This window comes from Amphiprion ocellaris, chromosome 22 (genome assembly GCF_022539595.1).
Source record: "Amphiprion ocellaris isolate individual 3 ecotype Okinawa chromosome 22, ASM2253959v1, whole genome shotgun sequence".
Classification (NCBI taxonomy): Eukaryota; Metazoa; Chordata; class Actinopteri; family Pomacentridae; genus Amphiprion; species Amphiprion ocellaris.
This window is the reverse complement of record NC_072787.1, coordinates 12,931,007-12,954,295: the sequence shown is the minus strand read 5'-3', so window position 1 is coordinate 12,954,295 and position 23,289 is coordinate 12,931,007. Positions and strand designations below refer to the sequence as shown.

The following is a 23,289-nucleotide window of genomic DNA, read 5'->3' as shown; positions in this document are numbered from 1 at the left end:
CTTTGTGTAGGCGTTTTCCATAATTATTCACCCATCTGTGACATTTGCTGAAATTTGTTGACCACACTTTCAGGCTAAATTCCCTCTTTTGAAAGATGTTTGAGGGTTTTCTTGCATGTACTGACTGTTCCAAATCCTCCCACATCATTTCAATGGGTGTCAAATCTGGGCTTTGACTAGGCCATTGCATAACCCCCCAATTCTTCTTTTTGAGTCATTCCTTAATGCATTTGCTGGTTGTGCTTAGGATCATTATCCTGTTGAAAAGCCCACTTTCTGTTCAACTTGAATTTTCGGACAGATCACATTATGTTGAAGCACTGTGTGACATGTTGTAGAATTCATAGATGAATTACTGACAGCAGTCCCATTTCCTCCATCATGACTCAGACATTGGGATGGGTTCTTTTGTCTTTTCTTTTCTGATTCACCTCTAACTCAGGTCAAATTTGTGCAGATTGTAGATGCATTTAACACCAACAGATCCCGTGATAAAATTTCATGTTTCTACTGGCTACTCTTGGGTTAGATTTGCTGCAGCAGTTCGTCCTGGGCAAATTATCAGTGGTTCAAAATCTATGAGACTTGTAGAGAATCGTTCTTGAAGTGGAATGATTTAGTTCACATAATGTGTAGCTTGTTTTAAATCCCTTGCTAGACCCGTCCATGTGCATCCACGGCCTTTTTTTTTTTCCGTTCGAAGGCCTTGGAGAACTCTTCACATCTTTACATAATGACACCACACACTCCAGGAGCAAAGAGCACACCAGATCCTGAATGTCGGAGGTTTCAACATGACAAGTTCTACCCGTCACTCCCTAAAGACCCTCTAATCACCTAATCTACGTTTATGGATTTCAAAGTATGATAAATGTACTCGCTTTCTCAATGTGACAAATCATTTTCTTTATATTTATTTAAATTATGACTACAAAATGTCTGTATGCTCTGTTTCAAAGAGGGTTAGAAAATCTGTCCAGCCCCAACCAACATTTTCCACTTTATACAGCACTGAGTCACAGTTGTCCGATGCTGTTGTGTTGTAAGGTGTGAAAGGGATTGTATCACACATCATCCTGCACGGAAGCCGGTTAGACTTTAGTTACTTTATCTTCTGTAGCGTAATGTTCCAGAGCTGCCTGTTGTTGGTTTTTTCAGTTGATTACTCATTTGTCACTTTATTATTTTATTGTTAATGTCCTTCCACATGAGAGGGATCTCTGCTGTCTGTCTGCAAGCTTTATGATTTCATCTCCGCTCACCAGCCTCTTCACACCTGTACCTCAATCAGCAACATGCCAGCAACCCAGTAGCTGGATGTCACAAACCCCGAAATATATGACCCATGTGCCAGTCTGCCACCGCATTGCAGAGGAGAATGAGAGTTGTGATTATCTACAGTAGTTCTCTCTCCGCTCTCACTTGGCATTTGCGTTGCATGAACTGTGGAACTCAGCTTCACCCTGTCGGGGTCCAAATGCAAATTTTGCGCTTCAATTGAGCCAAAATTTCCTCTGATCTCATTCCTTCTTTTACCAGATATGAGTTCCCTACGGCTCTGAAGCACACAGGGTGTACAAAGACAGAAATGCACGCACAGCACACACTTGCAGGCACGTACACACCAACAGAGTGTGTTAATTGTGACTTCAGCCTGAATAGCAGCAGGAAAGGCTCCCTGCATGCAGACTTGAACCACGTACACTCACACAGTCATCCTTCCAGCAGTGTGTAGGATGATCCATCACCTACATCCATTTTTGTGGCGACTTACCCAAACCTAAACCATAAATACTACTTTCCTACCCCTTGCCTTTACCATAACCTTAGCAAAACACAAACTTACCCTCACTTTTAACCAAGTATTCAACATGCGATTAAATGATTTACATTATGAAGATTTGCTTTTTGACCCAAAAGGGTGGCTAAATTTATGTCCCCACAACACTAGTAATGAGCAATCAGAGAGAGAGAGCACAGAAATAGGAAAGCAGCATCTTCACACTAGAATTTGCCCACTTTCAATTAAAAGCATCTTAAGCACTCAGAAAGCCCTCAATCAATTCACAATTACCAAGTGCATTTAGCTACTGTACACTCGAAAATGCACACGTCAATAAATACAGACACATAACACACACTTCGACTTAATACACACAAACACACTCCTATCAGCCAGGTGGGTGCTCACATCCCTCTGATCCAGAGCTTCATGATTCGCTGGTGAATAGTAGACGTTGGTTTTGTGAGTTTCTGCCGCAGCACGCAGATCAAAGCGTTGATCAAAGACTCTATGGTATATTGTACTTTCATTTTCTTCAGGATCCTCTCCTCAGCAGTACTAACACGGGGTTAACATTAGTAAAACATGCCTTTCCTGCAAATTCCTCATTGGAGTGTTTGGCTCAACATTCAAGGCACAAAAACCCATTTCCTCCATGCCAGCCTGGGTATTGTACAGTATATCATCTGTTTATGGGCTCATGTTATTAAGCGAATGCATATCCCTACCTTGCTGAAAAACATACTTGCACTGTAAATTAACTTTAACAACACCCTGCATGTTGTTCACACAGGATTTGATTAATGCCATTTCAGATTTTAGTAGTCCCTCACTGTTGTTCAAAATGCATGAATGTGGACAGCAACAGAGGTTATTTAGTGCGTCACTAACGAATGAAGAGTTTGATTTTAAGAAGCTAGTATATTGTTTTACTGGTATGGTGGTTATTGTGATTCTTATTACTAACTTATGGTGAACTTTGCTGCATCCTTAGAAATATACATATGTTTTTAGGATTGCTAACAATATAGCTATTAATTTTTGCTGTGACAGCCTTGTATAGCTTTGCATAGAGAATATGATTAATTTTTCAGTATTTTACATTAACACCACATAGTTTATATGTCATGTTGGGATTTGGGCATTCTTGCATGAAATTACAGTGATATATCTCAATAACTATTGGAGGAGGTAGTTACTGGAGTCGACCCTTTTTCAGTGAAGCATGTCAACAGTTATTTTGGCATTTGATTGGTCTGATGTGCAGAGCTGGACCAACAATCAGTCAGGCCGATGTATGAGATGTATTGGCGTCTTGTCAATCTGGTAGAAGTTGTAAATGCTGGCTGATAAACAAAGGAAATTCACTGACACATACTGTATATTGTTATTGGATTTCTTTTGCTCTCAAATATCTACAGATGGAATTTAAAGGAAAACCTGGGCCCTTGACCCCTACAGTGAGGAGATCCAGGGACTCTGTAATACTGAGGGGTCATTTTGCAGGCATGGTTTGGATCTGCTTGTCCCCTAAGAGGGAAGGGTGCAGCGATCCATTATAAAGTGGTTCTGAGTGATCACCTTTATATTAAGATGACACATTTCTATCCTGATGAGCGGTCTCTTCTAGGATGACGGTGCCTCCATCCGTAGGGCATGAGAGGTCGCTGAATGGTTTGATGAGTATGAAAAGGATGTGAGTCATGTGCTTTTGCTTTTATCACCAGAGGGGCTTGTGTACTACGAGGCAAGTTTAACATAGCATGGCTTTCTTTGCGTTAGCAGGGTGGACTAAACCTTAAACCCCAATCAAAGGTCAGTATGACCTTCATTTGTTACCCAAGTGTCCTTCACTAGAGCCTATAAAAGATGCTGGTTGACGTGTTATTCGATGGTGTGTGGCTTAATTCAGTCAAGAGGAACAGGTTCTTATAATGGGGAACTGTGAGGAAGGCAAAAATTGCAAGTAGTTAATCATGTAAGTTAATCCAATTCATCGCTCTGTGTGCTCTTAATGTTGCTGCTGATTTTGAACATGACATCACATTAGAGCTCTTAATTTTAAGCTTAAACCTCATGAATTTAAACATATATTCTTTTTGATCAGTTCCAATGGACCAGTGAATTTTCTAATCTTTGTTTAGCTTTAATACCAGCAGTGTAAAACTGACTTGGCAGCATCTCAGGACCAAGCATAAAAACATATATATGTGTTTTTGCCATCATTAAACGCATGTAGGTGCATAAGGTACCAGGATGGTCTAGCAGGTTAAAAGAGAGACACTTTTCCTGACATTGAAACCTCCAACTTTAGGCTAAACATACCCTCACCTGCTAGTATAGCCCTCAGGTTTTAACCCAGCTGAGCACAGAAGTGAGATTTTGACCCAATTTGTCAGCCAGGATATCTATTGTGAGAATGGTGTTCTATCCATTCAGTATAGTTCCAAGGACTTGGAGAATTAATGCCAAGGTGCACTGAAGGTGTTCTGGTGTCACATGGTTAATTCACTTGTGTGTATATCAGCATCTACCTTTAAAAGCCAGTACTATGCCAAATATCTTCCACAATGATGGCATCTCCATCAGCTGCATTTTTTGTGTAATGGAAATCAGCAAAATTTTAAATGCTAACACATTAATCTAAGAGGGTAAACTGTAAAGTACCGCTCAACGTAGCATGTCATTGTGAGTATACCGCCGTAGCATTAGGATTCAGCTCTGAGCACTGCTCTGCCTAAGTTTAGTCTCACAGAGCTGCTGGCATGGCTGCAGACACTTTGTTCCGTTTCTTGACATGAGGAAATTAATATGCTTTTAAATTAACAAGCCACAGTTGTTCCATTGCATTGCTATCTATAATGAAACTGCAGCCATACAACTCCCTCTTGTATAACATTTAATAAGTATGTCCACAGCCATAAGATTTAACTAGTTACTTTGTACAACTAATTTGCATAAAATTACATATTCGTAACACAGTGGAGTTTACTTTCCACCTAAGCTGATTCATCAGTGACTTTCAGCTCTTTAGCACTGCACTGAGCAAGAGAACAGCTGCTGAGAGGGCGATACGTCGTTTATAAAAATTGCAATTGTTTTTGTTTTCTGGCCGGCTTGCAAAATGCCATTATCTAGATTACAAATCTGGCCATAACATAATTCAACTTCACCCAGAGACTTAAGCCTAAGCCTGGCTGTCTGTCAGCTGAGAGAGCGAGAGGGAGGGAGACATGGACAGCACGGAGAAGGAGAAACGAGGGGAAAATAACTATGTTAATAGATCGCTGGCAGACACAAGCAAAGTGAGCGAAAAGGGGAAGCAGGGCAGAGCAGATGGAAAATGAGAAAGAGATGAGAAAGAACTGAGTTAATAGATCTTCACCACAAACAATATTTTGTGGGAGTGACAGGCTGTCAGGAATACACTGCATATCATTAAATCCACATCTCATCACACTGTCCTGATATTAAATTATGAAATGAATCAGTATTCAGCATGTGCACTCTGTTCCCCTTTTAAACTCATCCCATCAACATACACACTGCAGTGGTTTATTTCCATAATCAATAGTTGTTACTTCAAGAGTCTGGCATCTTTAAACTTCCAACACCCGCAGAACTTTGCTGTTTTCTAATTTGTCAGGAGCTACAGTAGGGCAGTTAATCATGCTGACATTAAGGAAGCCCTGAGTAATTAATTATATTATTCACATTTTAAATGTCATGAGAAAATGATCACAATGCTAGCAGTTAACTTACTAAGCATGCTACTACCCAGTAGACTTTTATAAAAATAATTGGTGATTCTAAACAGGATTGCAGTCAAATCTGGTCAGCTTGGGTAAAAGCTGTATACAGCTGAGAATTTATTTGTCAATCAACAGATACAATCTAAAGCTAATTTTGATATTCATTATATTTAGACATAAATTTCTGAAAAGCTAGAAAGATAATAATTCCTTATTTTCTGCTATTTTGTTCACAAAACAGTAACTTATTATTCCAAAAAAATATTTGCAGAATATGTGAAGATGTAAATTATCACGAGCTGCAGCTCTAAGGTTTGAACAAGCTTTACTTAAATGAGAAACTGGCCTTGTTGAATAAATAAAAATGTGTGGTTTTGCCTTGACTTAAAGATGAGTTCAGCTTCAGTATTGAATGATATTAGAATCACTTGTTGAAAAAGGTGTTTCAAATGACTGAATTATATCATAATAGGATGAAGAAGCTATGTCTGACTGACTGCAAAATAGTACAATAGCATAAGAAAATGCCATTGCCTTGTTTTGTATGTGAGACATTTGCATGCTCATACATTACCTCCCAACAATTTATATCATGCAGGTATTGAACACTGCAGCAGGTTTGAGCAATCAACACAAAGCAACACACACCAATAGAGGTGAAGCAGGGCAATCGGTAATATAGCAGAAAAATGAAACAAACATTTTCTGATGCTCTAGATAAAAAGGAACATTCAGTCTAAGGATTACAATCAAAAACAGAAAGCAGTCGACCACAATATATATAAGAATGTGTCGACACTGTGTAATTTCTGTGACTGCCAGAAGGGAAGAGAAAAGTTCCACACTGCAAGTAAAATATTTAACAATTCTCCCACGGTATTAGTGCACTGTTAGTTATTCTAGGTGTTCATCAAGTTAGGTCTTCAAGCATATTGGAGAACCTGCCACAGTTCTGTTTTATATTCCTGTAGGCTGTCTCAATGTGTCATTTTGTAATGTTGAGATTGGGACTCCGTGGAGGTCGTACCATCTGTTATAGGAACAGATTTAATTATGGATGGCATTGTTGTCATGCAGCAGGGAGAATTTGAGGAGGTGATACTGAATGGTGAATAGAATTCTAAACATATAATGTGCTTTAAAAGTTTGCCAACCATTGTATGTGAAGATTTTATTACCTTTTTCTGAAGCTCTTGATCATATCACACTGTCTATATCAACAGATCAAGTTTTGCACTGTTCAGATTTTCTGGTTTTCTGCACACTTTGCAGACAGTGTGACCATATTGATCAAACCTCTGAGGTTAAAAGGTCCTGCTTGATCAATAGCAGTTAAGTAAAACTCAATGCCAGGTCCATGTTGTAGCTTAGCTTTGCCCTCAGTAGGCATTTCTTTTTTAGTTATTTAGTCTTTTTCTAATCATATTCGGCACATGCTACATTATCCTTTCAGTTTAAATGCTAAATGGAATTACCAGTCTAATCATAAAGGCCTGTTAACATTCTGTAACTCAAAATGATACTTAGTTAATAAAGAGCCACTGGTGTTATATCTTATAGGAGCTAATTGTGTCTTGCTGGCACCTAGCTGACCCACACGTATCTCCAGTCATTGCTCTGGGACAAGCACAGGTTTTCATGTCTCATTAGCAGAGGTATGAGTTAATGCGACGGGATGACGGGCATGATGAACCCTCCCCTTGTCTTTGGAAATGTGTACATTTGCCAGCTCATTTAATTAAACGGCCAGAACTAGCCGTCGTCTGGCCGGGCTCTTCATTAAACCCGTATCACGGACACAGAAAGGCAAAATGGATCCTGATCCTAATCTGGACCGAAGGAAATGATTTCCAGGCAATTGCTTCATCGAGTCAGTAAGATATAAATGTATGCTGCATATATTTGGCTTGCTTTGTTTTGGGTGCATGATTATGTTTTCTATAAAAGATACTGCAGCTAAGACCGAGAAAAGTCTTTTTTTTTTCATTATTGTACTGATATGTCTTTAAAATGTTTTCATTTGACTGGAGCCAACATCCTGCTGCTGTGACCTTGAACATGTGTATGGAAGCTTTTTTTAATCACCATGTGTTTATACCAGTATCTATAAGCCGCTGCCCTTCAACTCTCACTCTTACCCCCGCCCACTCTCACACGACACTGTATATGAAATGGTTTGTTCATCTTGGTAATATGCTGCGTCTAATGATGCATATGAAAAGCAATCAGCGAGGCAGCAGAGGATCTGCTTGAGGAGCAGCGTTAATAACTTAGGGAAGCAGGAGATTGCAATGCCCCCGCTGGCTCCACATGCACATGTATACATATTACACACAGGAAATTCACAATATGCTGCATTCAGCACCCTATTTTGACACACACTTAATTTTTCATATATGCCTTGGTGGCATAGTTGAGGGTGGAAATACCATCACAGATCTTCTGTGAGGTTGGAGGACATATATGGGGTGGTGAAGATTTTTTTTTTATCTCTGGTTTGAACATTTGATACACTGATCCACCACAACATTAAAACCACCTGCCTAATATTGTGCAGGTTCCTGCTGTGTTGTATGAACAGCTCTGATCTGTCAAGGAATGGACTCCAAATGGACTCTAGTCTGACTCACTAGATGTAGACTGTGGGTATAAACCTGCCATTGGCCACTCATTTCAGTCTGCCTTCTAATCTCCTTCCACTGTCCGCTTGTTACTGTTTCAAAAATCCACTTTGCTACATGAAATGACAGCAACGACCTCCCAGCTTGTAACCTACCAAATTGAAAATTTCTAATTTTGCAGAGGATTTGGATTGTGCAGTAAGGAGGTCCTGCTTGCTTTATTCAATGAAATATGAATTCTACTGAATGTGTTTGCCTCAGTGCATGCAAATGTTCCAACTAAACAATTCCACTTGTCACTGTCTGGAGAGATCATCAAAGTTGCATCCTTCTCTTAGCTCTGTCCAAGACAGATGCAATTGATTTAAAGAAAGCAAACAAGTCAGAGTGTTTTTGCCCTATAGCAGAATAATAATGAGGTGCAGCCAGCCATTATATACTATAGAATGTGGTTGATAAGCAAGACTACAAGAGATTTAAAGGTGTCCTGTCGTATCATTCAGCAAGACATTTGCAGCAGTCCTGGACGTTTTGAGGTGAGGCCTCCATGGATCCCACGCAATATCAATGGGATTGAGATCTGGGGAATTTGGAGGTCAAGACAGCAGTTTCAACTCTTTGTCATGTTCCTCAAACCTTCTCAATCATTTTGTGTGACAGGGTGCATTATCCTACTGAAAGAGGCTGTTGTATTTGGGGAATATTGTTGCCATGAAATGGGTGTATGTGGGTTGCAATAACGTTTGGGTACATGTCAAAGTAACATCCTCATGAGTGCCAGGACCCCAGCAGAACATTGCTCAGAGTATCACACTGCCTTGAGCAGCTTGCCTTCTTCCCATAATGCATCCTGCTGCCATCTCTTTCTCAGGTAAATGATGCAGAAGCACTTGATGAGCCACATGATGCACTAAGTCTTGGACGGCCATGACCCTGTCAGTGGTTCACATGTGACTGTCCGTGGACAACATGTAGTGGTTTTTTAACGTTTAAGCATAATGCAGTTTTGGAGGTGCTCTCACACAGTCATCTGGCCATCACAATTCGTCCCTTGTCAGAGTCAGTTAGATTGTCATTATTTCCCACTTTTCCCACTTCCAACGCTTCAACTTTAAGGACCAACTTCTGCACATGTGTGTATCTGTAGGATCAATGAAAACCAGCCCAGCAGGCTGTGACCTAGCTGTGTGAAGGAGCAGCTTAAATAATTTACTTGCTGCCCGTTCGAGCTGTGCTCACTTTCACACCTCGCCAGCAACAACATCTCGATCTCTGCCTCTCTTCCTCCATTCATGCCTAATGACAACTGATGGCTGATAGTGTAAACATGGATAAATGCATTACTTAAGCTCTCGTCCTCGCCGCGCACTGTTTCAAGCATAATCGACATGATTGCACTGTGTGTTGATGATGATAGCTTGATGATATAAATGCAAAACATTACATAATTTATCGTAGCCTCTGCTTACAGTGCATTGCCCAGTCAGCACAAATCCTAAAGGAAAAAACCCATGTGCATAATTTATGTGAACAGTTGAGGCTTCAGATAGCAAAGCTGCTTTGCTGGTTAAAACACTGATTAACAGCCTACATTATCCCATCTCTGTCTTTCCTTTTATTAAGCCATAAATATCAAAACAAGGTTAAACCAGCTACAGGTGAATTTCTATAAAATAATGCACACTTGTTTGTATGTAGCTGCTGGAATGTTGGTGTCAGCTGTGAACTTTTTGTTTGGCTTTTAAATGAGCTTTGGTAAAGAAAAAAAATCACTCTAATAGTTACTAATAGTCCGGGAGTCTGAACAATTCTCTGAGGTGTTGAGATTAATGAGACTGGCGCCCTAACAGCTCTCCACTATGACTGTGGAGGCTTTTCATTAATGCTGGTTTTCTCTCAGGCTAGTTTGTGTGTATTGACCCTCAGCTTAAGTACTATTTGTGCCAATTTATTGTCATTGTTCTCAACCTCGGAATACGTTAATTAACAAAGTTGCAATGCTGCTTGATCGGAGGTTGTGGAACGCAAGTGTCGGACTCTCCTCCGCTGTGATTTGACTGATGTGGACAAACAAGGCATGACACGTCCTCCCAAATCGAAATGTCAGCCATCACGTTAATTCCACAGAATCGGTGTAAGTGAGAGAGAAAGGGAGAGCAGAGGGGGGAGAGATGGGGAACAGGGAGATGCTTTCACCAAACCCATGACCCCTTCTGCCCCCCGCCCCCCCTCCCATCTTGTTTTATTACCCCACTCCCCCTTCTTTAATTTTTCATTTGCCACAGCTTCTCCAATTATTCTGCATCGTCTCCTCTGCTGTTTTCGTGTTCTACCTCTCGACCAGAAGCTCACCATCCTTTCACTCTCTCTCCCCCTCCCCCCCGTCCTCTCTCTCTCTCTCTCTCTCTCTCTCTCTCTCTCTCTCTCTCTCTCTCTCTCTCTCTCTCTCTCTCTCTCTCGGTTTCAGCGAGATGAAGCAGGAGCTGGCGGAGGAAGGCAGCAGATGCTCCATCCTCTCCAAGCAGCACCGCTTCAACGAGCACTGCTGCATCCGCTGCTGCGCGCCCTTCACCTTCCTGCTCAACCCCAAGCGCCAGTGCCTGGACTGCCAGTACAACGTCTGCAAGACCTGCTGCACCTACAGCAAGAGGGACAAAGCCTGGCTGTGCTCGGCGTGCCAGAAGGGCAGGTTAGTGTTTTCACACGGACGTTCACATACACACCCACAGCAGAGACGGCAGAGAGATTAGAGTGATGGCAGAGGAGTGAATGGGGACAGATGACAGAAGCTGTGAATTGGTTGATTGGCGGACACTGAAGTGAGGGGAAAATTGGGGTGGAAAATGAAATAAATGCAGGGTTAAAGGAGGGGGGGAAAGCGAGATTGAGAGGAGAAGATGCTTGAAGGAACACTGGCACTGAGGGAGACAGATGTGAAGGGGAAAAGTGAATGAATGAGAGGGAAAGGTGGACTTTGATGGAGTCAGCGCTGCAAGGATGGGTGTCATTGAGTCTCTTTTTTGTTGTTTGTTTGTTGTGCCACTCTTTTGAATATCCAACTCCGTTTGAATCCCTAATTGAACAGAAAACTGTTTCAGCTTCGGTTTTTGTGCATTTTTCATACTGCTGGTATAGCAAAGGAGGAGAGGACACGGGGTTGTTAAGGGAAATGTAATTGAGGAAAATGTGTCAAAAGGGGGAAAAACAGAATATGCTGTCTTGGGAGACATGGCAAGGCACAGGAAATGAAATGTCGTTTATATGTCAGTTTTTTTCCAAGTTTTCTGATTTAACATGATTTCTTGTAATTTCACGGATGTTTCATGGATCACATCCCTGTTGACAAAGAAACTGAGGCTCTTAATAAAAACAATGTACATATCTGATCTAAAGAACAAGAGAAAACAAACAGAGGAGCACAAGAGGCAGGGGAAGGCATGTGTCTGTTTAGGCTTTTTATGCATGCATGTCTGTCCAAAGCCCTGGGAGTTGTGCGTGAATCCCCTCTACTCGCCGTTGGATGAATATTAAACTCTGTATGTCTGAACAACAAGGGTGGGGTGCTGGAAATACTTCACGCTGGAGTACGAGGGTCAGTTTGTGGTGGATTTGTGGAAAAATACATTTAGCGCTTGGAATATAACACATTTGAATGTGCTTGATGTGAGTACATATAACGTTTATGTTCAATAACAGATCTGCCATTGTTTGTACATAGATTATAATCTTTTTTTTTTTTTTACCCGAGCTTCATCTGTTTGGTGATTTCTTCCCTAAAAATATGATGCTACCTTTGCTGTAATCTTGCAATATCACAGCGTTTTAGATTGTCTGATTGTTTGTTCGGGTAAATGGAGGTGGTCAGAATTGCAGAGCTGTCCAAAAGTGTGTCCTTCCACTTGGCCTTATTTCTTCTCTTCAGTCCCCCAGCTCCGTCTCTTTCTGTCTTCCATCGATTTTTGCCGCACGTTGTATTGAGTTAGACCCACTGCCCTCGGTTCTGGTGTATGAGACAGGAGGGAGGAGGAGGGAGGAGCAGGAGAGGCAGCAAACAGGAGGAATAGGGAAAGGGATGATAGCAGTCAAAAGAGGTGGCGAGGTTTGCATCGATCATCTCGCCGCTCTCCCCCTTTCCGTCCATCTCTCTTTGTCTGTGTGCGTCTCTGCCTGGAGCTCAGTAATGTTCTCATTTGGGGTTTAGACTGAGTCACAGATGGGCCTGATGTCACAACATTGCCGTCTACCAGCTACATATAAATACAGCACTTTTCATTAACGCATTAAACTGGCTTAAATCTGGTTTTAGCATGAATTACTCTCCCCGGGTGGAGTCATGTCATTTGGGACAGAGATTTACAGCTTGCACGAGTGTTGAGCTTCAAGCCAGGGGAGCCCCAAACATTATTTTGGAAATGGCTATTAGTTCCTATTGGAGTGGATGATTGCAAAGAAAAGGCATTGATCTGATGCTAAATAGACTGCAGCTGTGGTGGAGCAGGAGTTATTGTGCAATAAATACAATACTAATAACGCAGTCTGTCATATTTTTGGGATTTGCAGTATTTTTATGGGAAAACATAAAATTAGGAAAGCATAAGTCCAAGTCGAGTCAAAAAACTCAAGCTGTAAAAAAGCTAGATTAGCTAAGCAGTGGGTTTTGGCCCGTTTTCAGCAGCTTCTTAGGGAATTCTGCTGAATCTAAATGCTAAATAAATTTGCAGAAGACGCAAACTGCCAAACGGTCTCACTCACATGCACCGGCTGTCCATCAACATTCACAGTGGCACGGCCATGCTGCTCACAAGTGTGATCCATCTTGGGAAAGCAGATTTGTAATCATCACACACATCGACGCACTCAGAGGCTAAAGTCACCCACTCACACATGGATGCACATAACAAAGGACGCTCGTATATCTATTAAGACACAAGCCTCCGAGCGAACAGACATGCGAGCATGTGCGTCGATGTTGTATGTTTAATAATTACATTTAGGAGCAGCTGTAGCTGAGGTGGATGTTGCCATTGATTCTTTGGGTGTTTCAGTTATAATGGGGGCACCCGCAGAGATGCTTGTGTGGTGATGGCAGATGGTATCTGAGGAGAAAAGACTCAGTGATTCCGCAGCTTTGTGATAACACCTTTCTAGCCTTGTAAAAGACACACACACACGCACACACATGCACATACAAACACAGCTTTCCCTTCTGAGCGAGTGGGACAAGCATGACCATTCGCAGTCTGGTTGAATTAACAGCATCCTCACACACACAAATACACATACACACTCATACACACTTTCCACACATCAATGGTTTTATCAGAGGAGTCAAAACATTTTTAGTGGAAACTGAAAAAGTAATTTTTTTTCTCGTTTTGGCTACAAAGCAGTGGGCAGAATGTTAAAGGGGAAGAGAAGGAGATGAAAAGAGATGAGAAAGGAAGGTCAAGAGAGACAGACAGAGGGGAAGGGCAGGAGGATGAGAAAGGAATGACAGAAGAGGAAATGACCTGTCCCAATTATTCAAGACTGGAAATGCCATTAAATTCTCCCCTTGTTTGGCTTCTCAAACTGCTTGCTTCCTCTTTCACGTAGTCTCTCCCTTTGAACAGCACTTCTTTGCTTTCCCTCGCCTTTTTTCCTTTCTTGTTTCTTTGGTTTTGTATTCTTTTATGATCCAGCTCTTCTTCTTTCAGTCCTGTCCTTCCTCTCTCTACCCGATACTGGGCCATTTTCCACATTTACATTCGAGCCATTGCGCTGTGTGGAGTCCTCAGGCCATAGGATGATGCACCTATGGTGTGTGTGTGTGTCGTGTGCACAGAAATAGCAATAAACTAAAGTGACAAACTGCTTTTACTGCTTTTATAATCTAAAGCATGACCGTGAGGAGATTATGGCATCTGCTGCAGACCTACACTTTACAGTGCATATACACAAACACAACAGGAGGGGATTACTCACAAGCACGTGCACACTGAAGTCACACACAAGCCTCACTGGTTACTAAAAATTGATTTTAATTGCTTTTTTTTTTTTTTTTGCCATTCAATTTCTTTTTTAAATCACATGATCAGGTCAGCTTAATGCTACATGCGTAAAAGCACATCATTTTACTGTGGATCAGTGCAGGAATGACTGTAAACAATCTGTGCATACACATGCAAATCCAAACACAGACCCACACACATACACACTGCTACAGTCGTAGAGTGACACTAACAGTCTGTCATAGTTTTCATGAGCCAAAGTGAGCCTTGGTGCTGTAACCGTGTAGCTGACATTTAATTCAGTTCTTTACAATGGATCTTCTAAAGTCCAAGCAACATGTACGGTACACACTAGGCAGTGGTGTGTTGAACATGCAGCTTCATGAATACACACACCCACATTTGCAGATATCACATGCATGTCACATCCATTTATTGTTGCAGCCACAGTTCAGTCCCGGAGACTGATTGTGAAAACAGAGGGTCTGTCTGTTTGTTTTCATCGATATGGAGAAGCATACGGACAGTTAACACCTCAGATTTTAGCAAATTTGTGATTGATAGAGACTGTCAATCACGTAGCATTGTTTCCAGTAAAATATAATACATTCCGTGATCAGAGCATCACCCACAGATATGTTTCAGGTTTGGTCTTGTTATGTAAATGCTCCATATTTCACAGCAAAAAGATCTATTTAATTAAATTGACCAAAGTTTGAATCAGCAGCTGTGGAATGTTTATTTTTCACAGCATTACATGTGTATGAGATATTGCATCCTTTTTAGCCCAGTCTTTATTCATCTCTTTAAAGATTATGTATTGCTTGCCTAAATCTCCTTCTGGCTACACGCTGTTTAGTCGTTCCTGTCCACAAAGTTTAACATTGAAATCATTTCAGCTTGTAAGAAATATCAATCCTGTGACTCCTCCATTGATTTTCTTAAACAGGCTGACAAAGCCAGAGCCCTTCATGGCATGCTAAAACAGTTTGATCTGTCCAACTGTATATTCTTTTTTTTTTTTTTTTTTTTTTTTTTTTTTTTTTTTACAGCTTCTATCTCCTTCACTTGCTGATACACAATATCGAGGCAGAAAGAACCTAATGGCGTTTTCTTTGGACTGCAGTTTTATGACCCTTTCACCTGTCTGTCTGCTTGTATCCCAATCTCCTGGCTCCGCATTAAGACCTCCATACAAACTGTAAATGTAGCCATGCAGTTTTCTTGTGTCTGTGTTTACTTTGTGCACATGAATATTCATCTCCAAATGATCCCATAACAATAGCAGTGTGTTTACGAAGACACCGGTGCTATAAATTCAGTGAACTCTCTTGCTGCTGCCAGACAAGCACCTGCGGCTAGCAGAGGAAGCAAGTCACAGTGTGATCTTTTTCTGTCCTTCTTGCGGGGGTATTTTTATCAGTGTGGGTGAGCAAGACTGGTCTTAGACAGGGAGGGTGTGCCCTACAGCACCAGAGAGGCCTGGGTTTTAATCAGACATTTACATGTCTGTGTTGCTTTGTGTCTTCCTGCTTGTTTGCTCTGTTTTCGTCAGATCAGGTTTTAGCAGCTGGGGTGCCAGTGGATTGCAGGACTTATTCTTGTTTTGGGTCTTTTTTCCCCATTACAGAGCCAAAACAGCAAGCTGCAAGCCTCAGTAGGTGAAGAATGGAACTCTCCTCTCCCATTCATCACAGTGTAGCTCTATCAATTTATAGCGTGGAACTTTTAAATCACACAAGACAGTATTAGTGGTAATGAAAATGGATTTTGGGCTGCAGGGACGGTTACTTGCACGCAAACCTGCCCAGGTTTTATAAAGAGTTATTTTATTAAAATCAGCCCACTAAATTGGGTGAATCTGCATACTTGCAGGAAGCTTTTCATCAAAACGAAGAGCGCAGCTGAATCAACTTGCAAACCGCTCGTTTCTATGAGCTGCAGGCACAGGAAGGAGAGCCACTAATCACCCGCTCTCCTTCAATCTCCTCCTCTTCTCTGCCTCCTTCGCGGCCTTGTCTCATGTCCAATCCAGCTGACACAGGAGCCGATCATAACTTCTGACTGTGATTTGCACTTCATACACATTTGGGCGTGTGGAGAATCTTACAAGATACACACACACACACACACACAGCACAACAGAGTGGTGATTTAAGTTCAGAAAGAGTCCTGGTGGTCCTGAGTCAGGTTTCACTGAGTTCTATTTAAGTATCTTGCTCTCATTAATTGAATTATAGCCTAAATCAGAAGCCGTGCTTGAATTTTACTAATGCAATTGTGCAAGAGTTTCCTTTAAAACTAATTACTGCTGAGTTTATTCCGCCTTGAAGCAATCTCTCTCTCTCTTTGTGTGTGTGTACGTGTGTGTGCGTGCCTATTTGTGCTTGTCAGGTTGTGTTTGTGCGTGTATGTGTGTGTGTGTGTGTGTGTATGGATGTCGAAATTGTAAGTGCTCCCCATCGTGTGACCCCCATGTGTTCCATGAAAGCATTTTTCTCGATGGGGGATGAGGTTGTGTGGCAGGTGATAAATCACTGCTTTCCAGGTAAACATGTGAGCAAACACGTACACAAAAAGAACCTTGGATGTTCCCCTCTTGTGGGCGTGCTAATTCCTGTCAGCCGTGTGAATACTGCTGTGCGTTGTTTTGCAGATACTGCTCTGAGTCATTAATGTCTCTCTGATTTCACTGGTTGGGCTCCAGATCACAGGCCTCCTCCGTGAGTGTGTGAACGTGTGTGTGTGTGTGTGTGTGTGTGTGTGTGTGTGTGTGTGTGTGTGTGTGTGTGTGTGTGTGTGTGTGTGTGTGTAGGTGAGGCTGAATCAGTCACACCTCTGATCTTAGCACCACTCCAGGTCCAATTGTGAACCCAGCTACACTGAAGCAGCCCAATCTGCAGTTTCTGTGATGTGTACCTGCGGGTAATTCCAGTCATTTCTTGATTTGAGGATGCCGACTGCCATGGCGGGGCGCTCCACGTGAATGGGGTAATTTGTGGCTCCCAGGGCTCACGCAGCAAGCCTGCAGATACAGAGGTGATTGGAAATCTCATGATTCCTAAATCGGTTTACGCAGTAAGTTGGCCAGTGGATCAGAACAGAAGCTAAAGCTCTTGTTGTTTTTATTGTGGGTTAGTGGGATCGGAGACAGAAACCGTTGCCACAGAGTTGGGCAAGACCCCCGAAACACCTGCAACAAGCAGCTTGTAACACCCAGTAATGCTGCTTTATCCTTCGTGTGAGTCTAAATCTTAAATAGGAGGTTTCAACAAACTGTGCCAGAAAGGTTAGAAAGTTTTTGGAGCATCTTATCTCAGAGAGCTTGTCTTAATTGTTAAAACTGTCCTGAAGTCAAACTGTAATGAGGCAAAACAAAAGACATTATAGCGCCAACTGAATTAGTGATGGGAGTGAATTTTTGGTTGTGACTGACAGTGTCGTTGCTGCAGTTTGGTTCAGTGTCTGTGTGGGTGAACATTAAAAATAGTTCATGATTTCCTTCATTTACCGGCTGGGGTGGTAGACACTGATATCCTCTGACCACTACAACACTTCTCATTGGGATTTGAATCAGGAAGTAGCATCCAGACTAAGGCTTGAAGGTCACAAGATGAACGCACGTTGCCTTAAGTATTCACATTGTGGTCATCGGCCTTCGCTTCATCTGGACCCATGAGACAGAGATGATACCAGCATCTCTCACTTTACCATAAAGTAGAATAACGCAAGTGTGAGCTATGCAGCAGCTGCTACTGTTAGCACGAAGGTTAACTCGCATCTGCTGTCTACATGGAAATCAGCTGGTCAGGCTTGTTAGGTAACAAATTACAAAGAAAACATCAAAAATGATTGGTATAAATAAAAATAATTAATGTTGATTTAATATCAATAATAAATCAACATTTGTAGGACTGTAAGATGTGCTGCAGTCAGTCATACGTGAATTTGTGTTTCCTAGCAACAGCGGTCCTCAACTGCAGGTCAGCTGCGGCTTTGGGAGTCGCCCAACCAAAGGCCTGAAACTAAGACCCTGCTGCTTCAAACATGCCAAAATGGTTTTGTCCTCCTCTCACAATAGCCAAAAAATCAATATAGTTTATGTTTCCTCCCACAAAGAGAGAGGAGAATGGCTGTTTTAATTCAGCTTTGATGTGGTGAACTCGGCAAACTTGATCCTCCAAGAAGGTTAAAACCGACTTGCGGGACTTATTTGCAGCTATTGTTTGACCCAGGACCAGTGCAGCGCTTCTCGTAAAGGATTTACGTCAATTAATGTTTCAAACATGGAATTTGAGGTCAGGACTTTTAATCCTTCTGCTAACATTTACAAAGAAAAGTAGCTCAGTAACGGCAGCACACTAACTTTCTCAAATAGAAATTTTAATGTGCATATTGAATCTCCTCGCTCTCTGAATCCTCCCCAACTATTAGCTCTGCTCTTCCACGGCTGGTTCTGCAGATGTGATCTATCAGAAACATCTCCAGCGTGGGAGACGCCCCACAGTGCAGCCAGTCGTGCCTCATATCCTGATGGACCGCCAGCACAGGATGCGAGCGCCGTGATTCACAGCTCAGCAGAATGGATCTCTGCTTTCTGATTAAGAATCAAATTTGGTGTCTTTCACTAAACATTTATTGCTTTTTGCCCCTCTTTTCCTCCGTATCTTTCCAAGAAATTGACGTGAAGTGATAGATGGGTGTTGCATGAATAGTAATATTTCTGCGCCTCTTCTAACTTCACCCCTCACTTATTCTCTCACTCTCCTGTGCCCTCATCCCTCCCTCAGGCAGATCATCCTGTCTGATCTCCTGCCACAGTGAACTCTCTGTAGCATGAAAAAAGATATTGGCACTGGTGGATTTTCATATTCATTGCACATTCCTCGCCTGTCAGCCCAAGAAAGCCTTTAATGAAAGTGAAATATTAGTTTTTGCAACATTCCAGGATTTTTATATATACTGTTAACACTGGATTATTCTTGGTAAAGGGGTTTTTCAGGAGCATTTCAAGTGCAAAATGACTTCATTTAGCAGCAGTTATGTTTTCACTGTAAATAAAATGGGTACATATACGTTAGCTGAATGAGTAAAAGAATATTTGATCTTGCTAAGTCCCTGTGAAATTTTTTCAGGGTACCAGAGACGACTGTGATCCACCTGCTTGGTGTTAGGATGCTATATAGAGAGTTTGCCAGCTGTGGCTCATCTGGATGTGTCATCACAGGGATTATATCTCAGCTGAGCTCTGCACACTCATTATCACAATCATCTTGATGGAGTCATATATCACAGAGTGCATTTGGATCATATTTTATGGATCATTCTTTACAACTCGCCAGCAGGTTGAGGGTGATGATGGGGCCTGAGGTGGTCACAGTACTCATTCATTCATGTGGCAGACCAGGCTATTGTCCTTATTGGAACTGATTTTGGCTGCATGTCTTTAAATTAAATAGAGGCATGGTTTAAATAAAAATATGAATAACACAAAATTTTGATTAGAGATTAAATAGATAATGCAAGAACAGAGTAAACTTGACGAATTACATTTACGAATAATTCATGAATCAACACAAATTAGTTGAAACTAACTTATGTAGGCAATACATTTTTAAATGTATCACTGAAATTATTGATAGCTCATCATTAAAAGTTTAGATGTTCTCTTTGTACCAGCACTTTTAAGTATAATCATGGTTGCAGTAGACTTTTATTTTTATAATCATTACCAAGTTTGACTTAAAAAGAGCTTCCGATTATGTTACTGTAGTACATTATCGTGTGCACTTTCTCTGAAAAGACCTCACAGGGCTGTCAAGTAGTCTCTAAAGCACATGCATGCTGAGAAATATAATCCACACGTCTCACATGTGGACTTAATGTTCTGGGAGATGGAGCCAGTCTAAATGAATAACAATTAGCCAAATATGCTAATGTCAGTATCCCACTCTCCCTGTACTGCTGGAGTTCTGAGGGACTTCTGATGGTGTGTATGTACACATCCTTATTGCACTCTCTCTCATCTGCTGCATATCAACGGCTGCGCATCGCTCCAGGCCTCTGTCTCATTGCACCTCCTCTCCCATTTTTCAGCACTTGAAATGAGGCTTAGTGTATGCTCTACTGCAGAGCTGACTGCATTCCGCTCACCTTGTTTAGTCAGGATTTCCCACCTGAGCGAGGAGTGCTGTTTGATCTCATTTGTTTAAAATCATCTGGTGTTATTAAATCTGTACCCCCCAAGGTCTGGAGATGGTAGGATGGTGCTGGCTAGCTTCATGTACGCTCATCCTCCTGCCCCCCTGGTCAGATCTGAGGGTGAAGTATGGAAAGTTCTTGCCTTAGTCCTGCCTTTTTTGCTAATAATACTGCTTTGACGCTGATTTTCTGTGTCAATTTAGCTAAGAGGGCGGGTTTTCTAGTTAATTATTTAACTTTAATTAATCCATATAGTCATAAATCCTTCCTAAAACCGTATGTTTGGAGAAGAAAATGCATAAATAATACATTTAGTCAAGCATTTGCCATAATTGGAAGCTCTCCATATTGAGAAATGTGGTTTCTCATGTTATGTACAGTCAAAACTGAGCAGGAGGAACATGAATTTCACACCATGCTGCTGTTAAACCAAGCATACTTCATGTATCAGTTTTCTAATAAACAAACACCAGACAGGCTCACAGAAAGTTATGTATTACCACATGAATCTTCTTCTTAAAAATGTTTCCGCCTTAACCAATAAGTATGGAGAGCTCAGTATTATGAAGCTGTTGACAGAAGTGCCACCGAACACCTTGCAGCAGGCAGCTCCTGTGAAAGTGAAACCACCAGTGATCCAGAGCAACCAAACACAGCTGGAAAACAATGGGAATCCTTCTGTCCCACCCTCTTTCTGTCTCTGTGCCTTTTGGGCTATTTGTTTAGAGCAGCAGCAGAGGAACTCGGGTGACGCTTTCTGGATCAAAGCAGCCGCGATATGAATGGCTGCCAATGGGAAAGATATCAAAGCGGCAAGCAGACACACTCGGATCCAGCTGACGCGCACAAACACAAAGTGAGTGTGCACGTTTGGCATGAGAGCCCGCACACAAGCACACAGCTACACAAACATAAATGTCCTCCTGCAGCTCTGCCTGGCCGTGTGGTTTTGTGTAGAACATGCAACAGAGGCATGTGTGCGCCAGATCCTCCAGTCTCCTTCAGAATTTGTCTGCGTTGGTTCATGATTGTTACAATATGTGATGCTCAGATTGTCTGAGAAGACCACAAATGGGTGTGTCGAACTAAATCCATACTCCATCTGACCGAGTGACTCTGGCTGGTTGGTTTGACGGATGACTAAATGGTTAAAGGCTTTTACCATTTGCAGTATATCGGCTACCGCTAAAATGATTTGTTAATCGCCGTGTTGATCAATAGACAAGCAGATTTTTTCAGTGATTAGTCAAGCAACAATAGATTGTAGATGGATTAGTGGTGGGCTTTGTCAGTTCGGTGGGTATTTTGATTTTGGTACAGAGCAATGTGTTCTTCCATTGCAGTGTAATGTTACACCGATCTGCCAAAACTTTCAAACCACAGACAGGTGAAGTGTCAGACGTGATCATTGCAGTATAATGCAACAGTCTGCTGAGAAACTAGATCCTGTGGATGTTACTTACCATGTAAAACACACCTAAGCTTGGAGATGGGTGTGCGTTTCGCTACTGCAACAACATTTATAGTGTCTTTTATTCTAATATCATGTGATCGTGGCACTTGTTTGTGTGAGACATGCTAAATAACTTATTATTTTGCGTTTTAGTGTTTGTGCCCTTTGTGTCAAGAGCTCTCACCTGCAGAGGCAAGCTGTGGAAGCCCTGCAGGTTCTGTAGTGACTGCCTGACTTGTGGATTCATGCATTTTGAATGAAGGTTTCTCTGCATTTCTTCCACTCCCCCCCTCTCTCACTGTTTTCCCCTCTCTCTCATTCCGTACCTCTCCTCTCCTCTCCTCCCCTCTCTGAGGCATTAAGTCTTCTTCACTCGTCCTCAGCTGAGATCATTTTTCACGCCACCAAACAGCCTGCAGGATTCACATCTCCACACTCTGTTTCTGTTTACTTCAACACTTTCTGAAACATACACATCTTGGGAAAATTGGTTTCAGCAAACACCTTTTTTTTTTTTTTAACCCCCCCAAGTCAGCATGAGTGAGTTTGATATCCTCTCAACCTGCCTCCCTCCCCTCTCTCTGAGTCTCCTGTTGATGCATTGATGGTAAAAATTACCTCTCGGCCTGCAGAAGACAAACATTGACGTACAGGTTCCCACCCGATACCATTCCCTTAAATACCTGCGGGCAGATAAACACAAATCTCTGCTGTCTATAACCAGACAGGCTGGCACACACATCTCTCTCCTATCAGGGGATAGAACACAACATAGAGGATGAGGTAGCAGCTGCGAAGTGCATTCAAACATCGACAGACGCAGCAATCTGAATATACAAAGACAGGCTGAAACAAAGATACATGGACGCAAACAAGAAAAGGATGGAAGAAATGAGGCAGAGTGTAGGTCAAACACGTTTTTCGGTTAGCTAATCCCTTTCCTTACCATCTCCACATGCCACAACACACTCACACACATCAAAGCACTTCCCTACATCCTGCCATTGCCGTAGTTTTATTGGTACGGAGGAGATTGTTTGTCTGCACAAGCCAAGTGTAGCTCAACCCTTAAGTGGCTCCGGGTTAGTACAGAAAGCGTTTACTCCAACCCTGCAGGCTGTCACTTAATATACCCTTCCTTCCCATTCGCTTTGCAGCATTTATATTTATGTTTTACACATCCACTTGATGTTTTCATCCAGTCTCAAATGCAACATGAATAAATATGAATCAAGCAGAATGCATTCATTTTCCAGCGAGTAGTCTAAATATTCTGTTTTGTCACTTGTGTAGTTCTTCATATGCAGTAAGAACAGACACACACTGCTCTATTTTTCGTGCATCAAAGTTAAGTGTGCATTAAAATATTCTTCTTTTGAGAATTATTGATTGATACATTATTGTATTTTTTCATGTACACTAATGCACTATTAAGAATATAGAAAAAAATTATGAAAACGTTACAGAAGTAAGAAAAAAATCCAAAGTG

General features: G+C 41.7%; 1 protein-coding gene across 2 annotated transcripts in view; it reads left to right on the top strand.

Annotated features, from left to right (window-relative positions):
* myripb (myosin VIIA and Rab interacting protein b) overlaps window positions 1-23,289 on the top strand; it is a 127,722-nt gene that overhangs the window by 54,479 nt on the left and 49,954 nt on the right. For both annotated transcript variants that reach the window (XM_035942717.2, XM_023297791.3), the window contains exon 3: window positions 10,624-10,845. In XM_035942717.2, the coding sequence (XP_035798610.1) occupies window positions 10,624-10,845 (222 nt within the window). The remainder of the gene's footprint in view (window positions 1-10,623; window positions 10,846-23,289) is intronic.